The following is an 11,081-nucleotide window of genomic DNA, read 5'->3' on the forward strand; positions in this document are numbered from 1 at the left end:
TGCGCTGATGGTTCCTATCTTCTTGTTTCCTTAATGCTAGTTAGCTGGGCATATCAGCGAAATGGTGAAATTTTACTTTAAGTTGTCCCTTTTTTCTATAGCTATATGCTTGTGTTGGTACCGGAATATTAGTGAACATATATTGTCAAACCTTGTGTGTTTGTCTCCTTGGCAAAATTAATTTTCTCTTCATGCCAAATGGTTGTATACACTTGTTGTAACATTAAACTGGTGCTTTCCCTTTATTCTGTAGTTATGTTCTTTAGAATGGTCATTTTTATTTATCTGAAAGTAATGACTATATGCAATCTAATTTGCGGCACTGAAGAAGTATAGATGTTCTCCTCAATACAAAATTATATGTTTCAAGGTAGATACACTATTTTCAGATATGGATATGCGTGTGAGCTTGTTGAATCAACATATAGGCATACATGCTAGTAGGTTCACCGTGTACATCAAATTCATTTATAGAACAGAAAAACTTCACAACATGCATCAACTATCCTATCTTGACTTGAGGATAAAAACCTGAAGAAATGTGAACAAGAACCAACTAACCCAATCTACTTGACTTGAACAAAGCTCCACAATCTCTTTAACTTTTGCCGTCTTCCGCCAGTGTTGACAGCAATGTCTGTGCATTTTCGTTTTGCTCCATTGTCAATGCATGAATGAAAGGATAACTTCAACACAATCATATATAGCAGAATATAAGGATGCAGATAGACAGAGCACGTAGCTGTGTGCTTGTGTTGCAGCCAGCAGATGAGCAGACATGCTTTGTACTTTTGCGAAGATGCGGCCAGCAGGTCAATGTCGAGTAACTAGACCACATCCAGAGCTGAGGAGGTGGCCATGGACGAAACGCCGGCGGTTAGCGGCATAGCGAGCGCCGGTGGCTGCCGGGGTGCCAAGGAGCCTGGTCATGGACGACAGGGACAGTAGCAGGGCCAGAGCTTCGGTGCTTCCGCGGCAAAACGAGCTTCCGGCGGCAGCAACGAGCGGAAGTGGACGCCGGAGAAGGTTTTTTTTTTTTTTTGGGAGCTTACGGCGGCGACAAGCGAGCATGAACGCCGGAAAAGAAAGGGGATCCGGATTTGATAGATGTTTGCAATGGGAACGGGGTTAGTGTTTTGTTATTACTGGAATTAGAGGATTATTAATGACAGGCTGCGTTGAGATTTCTTTTGTCAAGTGTCCTATGCCGAAGAGGGTCGCATGGTTGGAGCGTACGACCCAGGTCAGAGAATTGCTGGCAGCTTAGTATTAGAAAAAAATAAGAAGCTTTCAAAACACCGCGATCGAAGTACAGAGGTCAGAATAAATAGAATAATGATCAATGGAAAAAGAAAAAAAATCCTTTAGCTGGATAAGGGGCACTTATTTTCCAGGCAACTCAAGATCACATTAAATTCAAACCAAGAAACTTCCAGACGAAATTCGGAGTGACACCTTTGCAACGAATCCAAAGAAACAAACTGTACAGTTCGTCAGTGGTGACTTTAGCTGCATATGTAGAATATCTGGTGGCCACAAAAAAACTAATATACTCCGGACAAAAAACAATGAAGAGTTCCGTTTCTGAGTTAAACAAAACAATTCAGAAAAATGAAGTGGCAATATGAGGGAAACTAATATACTCTTTCATAATCCGGATAGCTTTACTGAACTGCAAAAACTAAACTTTTACTGCATGGATCACATAAAAACAATGAAGAGTTCCGTTTCATGAAATCAGAATATCACTCCATCAGATTTTGAAAAGGCACATTTCAAACAAGAAATAGGCCAAAAAAGATAAGAGATCAATCACATTTGGGACAGAATATTCCAAGAAAAATCATCAAGCAGTGGGCTTTTTTGGGAATAGAAATGACAGATACAAAACGAAATTGTGTAGAAACAAATGAAATTACCCATATGCAGCTATCGCGGACACATTACCTGACTTTTCTCATAAGCTGCTAGATTATGTCGGCAGAGCCAGATCCACGAGCCGGCGCAATAATCGCCTTGCCAGGCCAAATACAGCTTCGGGCAGCGCAGGAGGGGAGCTAAACAGAGGGGCGCACCGCACACGAATCCACATTAGGCTTTGTTCAGATGATGGGGCTCTAATACCCTTGAGGATTTCAGTCCACCCAGCAGTAGGGTGATCCCCACTCCCTCACCCATTCCCTGTAGGGATTAAACCTCCATATTCTTTCCAATCTCTAATTAAAATCTAACAGCTGGCATTCAAAATGTAAGTTCTTCATATAGGTAAAACAGATTATCTCAAAAGTGATAGCCAAGAACTCGAAGTTTTATCATTCTTCATATGAGCCAGATATTAAACTGAGCAGATAACAAAGGCAACTAGTGAGCTACCGTAGATTCATATATACTTATATCAGACGGGACAACCAATACACTTGTAGACATACATTTTATACAACAAACTGCTTACCCCAAAAGATCTCTGGAAACTTGGACATGACAACCTCATCTAAGGTCACTATTTAGCAAAACTAACTAGATAGAAGCTAACCCAGGATGGGCACTATACTACAAATTTAGCATGACTTAGTTGCCTTCTCCAACCCAACATAAGACATTTGCCTCCAAAGATCAATCGGAACGGAAGGATAAGCAGTAGCTCATACCAGATTGGCGTACTAAATTTTGCGGGACTTAGCTGCTCTCTCCAACACATCTACAATGATATCAGGCGAAGATCTCTTGAGTTGTACATACCCTTGGCTTGCGATCACATCATTCATTCTATTCAAAGAGAGCATAAATTCAATGCAAGCATCTTTGAGATTGCTGCAATTGTGCTGGTCAGCTAGAGCTAATATGGTTGCCACATTCTCCACTACCGGACTCGCGGTCTATGCCTACGGCCACGGGCCGTCGGCATAGGCCCCTAGGCCGTCGGCATAGATCTATGCCGACGGCAGCCGTCGGCATAGAGCCGTCAGTCTAGATTACGTCAGCGTACTCCTGTCAGACCGTCGGCATAGGGGGGTATGCCGACGGCCCTGGCGCAGCCGTCGGCATAGTTTAGCCGTCGGCGTAGTTTTCCGTCTGACGGCAACGGACGGCGCCGTCAAACTGCTGGCGGGTCAGGAGGCGACACGTGGCAGGGCTATGCCTACGGCAAAGCCGTCGGCATAGGTTAAATCTATGCCGACGGCTTTGCCGTAGGCATAGCCCTGCCACGTGTCGCCTCCTGGTGTAACCTGGTGGCATGGCTATGCCTACGGCAAAGCCGTCGGCATAGATATAAATCTATACCGGCGGCTTGGCCGTAGGCATAGCCCTACCACGTGTCGCCTCCTGGTGGCTCCTGAGCGTATCTATGCCGACGGCTTTGCCGTAGGCATTTATATTCCCTGTTTTCTCTTTTCCAATTCATTTGACAACATTTCAAAATAGAATAATATGAAATATGACAGTTCATCAACATCATTTAAACATAGTCAAGTTCATCATCTAAAGATCATCACCGGCGAAAGTCCACGAACATAAGAGTAGTGCAAGACATGAAACATCATAAAACTTGAAACATGAAAGACATGGCACAACGGCCGCATACACGGAATCATCATCGACATCAAGCACCACCGAGTCCACCTCCTCCAAAACCACCACCACCACCGAGTCCACCTCCGCCAAAACCACCACCAAGTCCACCTCCGCCAAAACCGCCACCGCCAAGTCCTCCTCCGCCAAAACCGCCACCGCGACCACCATCACTCTGCCAGATCGGAGTGACTGGGGTCGACGGAGCAGGAGTCGAGCCACCGGTCCCCTACATGTTTGAAAGAAGATTCTAACGGTAAATATGACATGATAGTGTTGAATGAACGAGAACTAGTTTGTCATTAGTTAGGCAAATTTACTAACCGGAGTATCACCGCCTAGTGCCAGCCATTCCTCGAACGTGGGAATGTGTGGGGCGTCTCCCGCAGGTGGTGGTGGGGTTCCAACTTGTGGTGGCTCCGTGCGGTTAGTCCAAGACGCCAACATAGCCTGGATGTTAGTTAAACAAGCCCACTTAGAAACAAGCCGTGATCAACAAAGTTAGAAGGAATGAAAGTGCAAATTTGAGCTTGGTTTAAGAGGGCAAAACTAACCGCCATCACTTGACAGCTGTAATCATCGTTTGCCTTCACTCGTTGCAAGTACTCCCTCACCTCAATATGCCTATGCTCGAGAAAGGTCTGATATGCCTACAAAATTGAGGTTGTTTCTAAGTGGGCAGTGATGAAAATAAACTAAGAAAGATAGAGACAAAGAAGATAAGGGGAAGTACTTACAGCACGTTGGCGGACTAAGGGAGGCTGCGAACGCCCCGTACTCTCTAACGGGCTCGGGTTGGTAGCTCGAAGCCGTGTGTACGAGATCGACGGAGTGACCAAGCCATCGAAACACGGATACCGGCCATGGGACTTACCCTGGATGGCCACCACCGCCGTGTCGTCGATCTGAGACTGGGCGACCTCAGGAACGGGAACATCCGGATGCAACTTCTGATAGTTCCGAGTGTAAGACTCCAGGTGTTTCTCGGTGTTGCCGTAGTACTGGCTCTCGCCCTCCTTGCGATCACTCCGCTCGCGGGCCAGCTTCCACGACTCCATGTCTGAGAGCGGCCTCTGCAACTTGTCCTCCTGCAACGTCAAACAGAAGTTAGCCATACATAAGAACATGACGGTAAAGAAGAACCAAAATGCATCTTTCATATAGATATACCTTCATGGCCTTGAAGCCCCAGTGGTTCCTGTTTCCTTGGCCGTGTGTCCTGTCTTTTCCACGGTTAGCCCGGGCCTTGATGCTCTTGGCAACAAACTCTGGATCGTCACCGACCCACTTATCCACCAAACACGCCCATCCGTCATGCCTTCCATAGCACCAACGAGGAACAACCTATGCAAATTTTGGAAGCATGACATGTGAGCACGAAACATATAGTTGACTCCCTGAAACAATGAAAAGTCAGTAATAGTCACCATCATGAACTGCTCCCTGCTCATGGTAATTTTTTGCCTCTGTGCTTGAGTTTTGGTCATCTTTTGTTGCAGGTAGATGTGGTAGTACTGTGAGACGGCAACCCAACGCACCTCGTACTGCAACTGACGAGCTTTCTTCTTTGCAGATGCAAGTAAGACCACGTCGGCTCTGGCCTTGTGCTCATCAAGAACTCTATAGAGTTGCTGCAATCATGCATAAACCAGAAGCAAACAAGGCATGATTTGAGTGATTCAATGATAAACTATGAACAAAACTAAAGACAAGTGATTCAAAAGGGAACTTACCCAAAATTTGGTGATCACGGCCTTAGCGGCCGTCCCGTACCCCGCGTTGCTGCAAGCCTCGTAGTGGGCCCAGCTTGTGGCCAAAACACGCAACTGTGGGTCCCTGTCTGGCCGCGGGCAGAATAGGCCAGGCCAAAACTGCTTCAACAGGAAAGTGAGAAGGCCGTTCGGTTTACGGCCCTTTCCGTGAAGGATCCAGTTACTGCAAAAGAATCAAAGGGTTGCCATGTCTACAATAAAAAAATGTTGTCATGTGTTGAAAGTATGATTGAGATGCACTTACTCTGTCCCCACAGGTTCAATGAGCCACTTGTGCGCCTCGATAGAAGGTGGTGTAGGTACTCCGGCATTACCACGCAGCCACCCCTGCGGAGCACCCGGTGGCAAGTCACCCCACAACTCGGGGTCAACCTCCCCTCCACCCTCCTCGCCCTCCTCGGCCTCCTCCTCCTCGGCCTCCTCCTCCTCGGCCTCCTCCTCCTCACCCTCCTCCTCCTCACCCTCCTCCTCCTCGACATCAGGAATATACTCCTCCTCCTCAGACTCAGAAGCTGCATCAGCATAGGAGGGCATCGAAGAAGACCCTCCTATTTCGGACACGGCCCGGAGTTTTTTGGCCCGGTTGCCTCGACCCCCACCTCCTCGTCCTCTAGGGCTCTCCCCCCCACCCCCTCCTCCTCTAGGGTCTCCTCCCCCGACCCCTCCACCTCCCTGTGAGGTGCCATCCTCGCGTAGTCGGGAGGGAACCTTGTGGGCTCGTCCACTCCGAGTAAGTCCTCCTTTGAGTTTACTAAGGAAACTGGCACCGCTGGACTTGCCCATGATTAGCAAACCTGCATTGAGAAGAGAATAAACAATTAGTAAGGATATAAAAAAACAAGCATACAGGAAAGACATTAATAACGGAAGAGAACATTAATAACGGAAGAGAACATTATTAAAAGAACATACATTTTCTAGAACCCATATGAATCATCACTATTGTAATCTATTTGTCGACTGGTCTCATCATCACTATCCCGCATATCTTCTTCGTTCTCTGACGGAGGTGGAGGCTCTTCCTCATCGTCAGCGTCAGCGTCTTCATTTAACTTTTCAAGCATAATTATGTCTCTTTGATTCACAACTGCCTCACCATCAATCCGGGCGCCGTCGTCGTTTGGGTCCAGGTCAACATAACCCAAGTCATCATCCTCCTTGTTTTGGACCATGTCATCATGTTCCTCTTGAAAAAACACTCCCTCGTATGTCATGGGGTTTATGTTTTAGTAATCATCATCGTTCGGGTCCGGTAGCTTACCATGCGGCGACACCTTGAACACAACTTCCCAACCCTTTAGGTACTCTTTCTGGCATGGGTAAGGCAGATAATATACTTGTGTGGCCTGGGTAGCAGCGATAAAGAGATCAACTCCGGCATAGACGGTTGATGGTTTAACTTCAACTAAACCAACAGAAGGCGTATGTCTCAGACCCTTTTTGGGGTCAAACCATCGGCATTTGAACACAGTGAGACTTAGGTGTTTACGGCCACATTTGAATGTAAGCTCGTATATTTTTCCTACCCTTCCGTAGTAATCTACATTATTATCTCCTTCGGTGAAGACTCCGGTATTTATGGTTTTGGGATCAGGCCGACTATTCTGGTGCTCTTCTGTATGGAAGCGATACCCATTCACATCATACTTTTGGCATGTCATGACGGTAGGGTCAAAACCCATGGAAACCCATCTCAATTCTTCATCCATTGATTCGTTCGGATCATTTCCCTACAAGTTTAATTGAAATTATAGGGTGCATGAGTTTAATTGGAAGTGTGAAATGGGTAATATGGAAGTGTGAAATATTACTTTCTCCATGAACCACGCAACGAAATTTTTCCTTCCATCAGCACCCTTTCGGAGAAGAGCAAGTGCCTCCGCTTCAGTACGAGGCAGCATTCCTGTCCATTCTTCCTCAACGAATCGACTACAATAAGAAAAGCGGTATAAGAACTAGGCAAAGCGAACATAACGAATTGACTAAAAGAATGGTGCAAAGGTATTACCTCATCCACTCATCCTCAACTTCTTTGATGTTGTGCAAGATATAGAACATGACATCCTCCCACTCATCTCGTGGCATGACATAAGATGTCGAGCATCCAGCCCTGCCACCTTGCCCGGTGAATAGAGGCAACTTGGGTTTATACTTGGGTTCTTCTATATTGTATCGAGACACCTTATTGTGCAACGTGGGAACATGGTCCGGATAGTAGACTGTCCTAAGGTCTGCCACCTCCTCTAGGATAACTGCCTCAGCTATGGAAGCTTCAATCTTAGCTTTGTTTCCACATTTCTGTCTCAGATGCTTGTTCTGTCTCTCAGGGCCGTACTGCCAACGATACTGCACAGGGCCCCCCAACAATACCTCGTTCGCAAGGTGCAAAATGAGATGTGTCATCGGAGTAAAGAAGCCTAACGGGAAGATCTTCTCTAGCTTGCATATCAACTCCGGCGCCTTCTTATGCATTTCTTTTATCTTCTCAGGACGTACTTCTTTAGCACAAAGCGTTCGGAAGAAATGGCTTAACTCCGCAAGCACACGCCAGACACGCTCGGGAACATAGCCCCGAACCATCACCGGCATAATCCGCTCAATCCATACATGATAGTCATGACTCTTCATCCCGGTCACTCTGCCCGTTGAAAGATTGACCCCCTTACTTGTATCAGACGCATAACCATTAGTGAACTTCACGACGTGTTTCAGCCACTTGAATGCCTCCATCTTATGATCCTTTTTAAGTACGAAGTCAGCATCTGGCTTGAACCAAGATTTTCGACTGCCTGTGGGAGGTTGCATGTGAAGACGTGGTCTATCACAAATATTCTATTGATCAACTCTATCATTAACATTATCCTTTGTCTTATCAGGAATGTTGAGGATCGTGTTAAAAAGGGATTGTGCGACATTCTTTTCGGTGTGCATCACGTCGATGTTGTATGGAAGTTTGAGGTCCTTAAAATAGGGAAGCTGCGTGAAGGGGGTAATGTGAGTCCAGTTGTGCGTCTCACCATATCCTTCAAAACATTTTTTCCCTTTACCGATGCCTTTGCCTTTGCCTTTGCCTTTGCCTTTCCCTTCACCGGCAGGCTTAAGAGCTTTGAGCTGATTAAGCACATCCACACCAGAAAACGTTGGAATCTCGTTTACTTCATGGACAACTTTGCCTTTTGTGAAGTTCTTCTTGTCTTCCCTATCAGGATGGTCTGGAGGGAGGAATTGTCGATGCTGGTCAAAGGCAACATACTTGCCACCCTTCTTCAGCCAAATGAAAATCAAGGCCTGCATGCACACTGGGCAAGGCATCTTTCCACTTGTACACCATCCGCAGAACAGGGCATAGCCGGGAAAGTCATGCATGCAATACTGTAGCCAAACTTTCATCAAGAAATTTTTCTGCAGATGCCAGTCGTATGTCAACCTCGGGAAGTACCAAGAATGGTGCAAATCATCCACCAACGGCTGCATAAACACACTCAAATTCTTCCCTGGATATTCAGGCCCCGGAATTATAAGCGACAGGAACATGGTCTTGCGTTGCATTATGGCGCCGGGAGGGAGATTGAGCGGAATAACAAATATGGGCCAGCAGCTGTATGGATTAGACGACATACCATATGGATTGAACCCATCACCTGTTATAGCAATTCTGACATTCCCAGCCTCGGCTGCTTCCTCCGGGTACTTTATATCGAATGACTTCCATGCTTCACCTTCTGATGTATGTACAATTTTTTTTGGATTGTACCTTTTCCCTTCCTTGTGCCACTTCATCATTTTGGCAGACTCCTCGGTGATGAAAAGGCACTGCAGTCTTTTTATAAAATCAAGATACCGAAGAACCTTCACAGGGATTTTTAGCTGCCGCTTCTGACCATGCTTATCGACCACCTCAATATACCGAGAGGAACCGCACTTCCTACAGTAGTTGTCATCCGCATACTCATGCCTAAACAAAAGGCAATTCTTTGGACAAACATGTATTTTCTCATAGTCCATGGAGAGCGCCTTCATGATTTTCTTCGTACCGTACAGGGTTTTCGGCAGTTCATGGCCCTCGGGCAGGCTGTTAGCCCATACTCCCAGAAATGCTTTGAAGCAACCTCAGCTACAGCCGTACTCAGCCTTCACTTCCACCAGTTGCGAGATGGCATCCAGCACAGACAGCTTGGCACCCTCATAGAGAGGTTTCTTTGACGAGGCCAAGATTTCCAGGAAGGCCTTTGCGGTTTCCTCCGGCTCCTCCGGTTCATTCGCTGAATGTGACGGAGGTGTCGGCTGTGCAGCAAAGACATCATCTAGCATGTCTCTAACCCCATCGTCCTCATAACCAGCGACGCGTTGTCGTATAACATCCTCTCTACCACGGTCCCGCTGGGCAAAGTTTATCGGCATATTAAAGTTGGGCATACATCCATGCGTGCGAAGGTGCTTAGTCATCGCACTCTTATCTCTGCGGATACGTCTCTTACATCTGGCACACGGGCATTCTGGCACCATCCTCATTGGACTACGGAATATCTCTTTCAAAAACACATTAGTTTTCTCGACCCACTCTGTTGTTACTTGATTCCGACGGAAAAACCTAGTATACATCCACTGATTATCTACCATCTCTGCTTTATTGGAACCCACACAACAAAATTAATGATTCATTTAAATTACCCACATCAATATTTTATTTTTTACAAGGTTGACGAGTAATCCACCTACATCTCTCATAGGTAAAGATGGGTCCTAATCCCACCCGAGAATGTGTAGATTGAGTACGGTCCATGCTCTACCCCATTCCGAGACAAAATTTCGGCAGCACCTCCCCGCTGTTCTCCAAATACACGTCTCGGCAAAATGCCGAGAGAATGTGCATCCGGAGAACAACAGGGAGGCACCGCCGAAATCCTGTCTCGGAACGGGGTAGAGCATGAACAACATACCCAATCTACACATCCTCGGGCTGTCCGTGGAAAGCGCTGGACAATCCGAAAGAGCTGCGGTGATAAATATGCAATTGAATGCATATTTATCGATGCAACCCTTTCGGACGGGAGACCTAGGTTACGTGACTTGATGTGAAAATTCAATCTAGTTAAAAGAGGCTAGGAGGTGAAGGTGGATTTGTAGCTCACCCTCCGCTGTAGAAGAAGTAGTCGAGCAGCGGCAGGATCACAGACCAAACCCAGACGACGAAGGCTCCAAGGAGATGAATACCACAAAGCCTGTAAATTTTGACAGCACCACATCACATAAAGCATTGACACTTCAAACTATGAAAAAATTTGTTCAAGTGTCAAATTTTGTTCTTCAATTTTTTTAGCAAGATCATCATGATAAAATAACTACTCATCAGATACCAATTTTGTCAACATCACAAAATGAAACTATAGCTATTTGACAACATCTCAAATATGCCAATTTTGTTCTTCAAATTTGACAACATTTGACAACATCACTAAGTTGACCAAATCTATAACTAACCAATATACATCAATCCATCCATTCATCCATACAACATGCATCTATCATATAACAAGCAGTAAAAAAATGCAAAACAAATGCAAAATAATGAAAAAAAAGCTCACCGGGGCGGCCGGGGACGGTGAGGCAGGGGCGGCCGGGGACGGTGAGGCAGGGGCGGCCGGGGCAGCGGCGAGCAGGGGCCGGCGGTGGAGGGCCAAGGCAGGGGCGGCCGGGGACGGGAGGGCAGGGGTGGCCGGGGACGGGAGGGCAGGGGAA

At 46.5% G+C, this 11,081-nt stretch overlaps 1 protein-coding gene across 1 annotated transcript in view; it reads right to left on the minus strand.

Annotated features, from left to right (window-relative positions):
• Positions 1 to 2,527: 2,527 nt before the first annotated feature.
• LOC119305326 (BTB/POZ and MATH domain-containing protein 1-like) overlaps positions 2,528 to 11,081 on the minus strand; it is a 14,115-nt gene continuing 5,561 nt past the window's right edge. Inside the window, exon 2 of the mRNA XM_037581881.1 lies at positions 2,528 to 2,876. Coding sequence (XP_037437778.1) covers positions 2,661 to 2,876 — 216 coding nt within the window. The 3' untranslated portion in view covers positions 2,528 to 2,660. The remainder of the gene's footprint in view (positions 2,877 to 11,081) is intronic.

The sequence above is a fragment of the Triticum dicoccoides genome, chromosome 5B, assembly GCF_002162155.2.
Source record: "Triticum dicoccoides isolate Atlit2015 ecotype Zavitan chromosome 5B, WEW_v2.0, whole genome shotgun sequence".
In the NCBI taxonomy this organism is placed as follows: Eukaryota; Viridiplantae; Streptophyta; class Magnoliopsida; order Poales; family Poaceae; genus Triticum; species Triticum dicoccoides.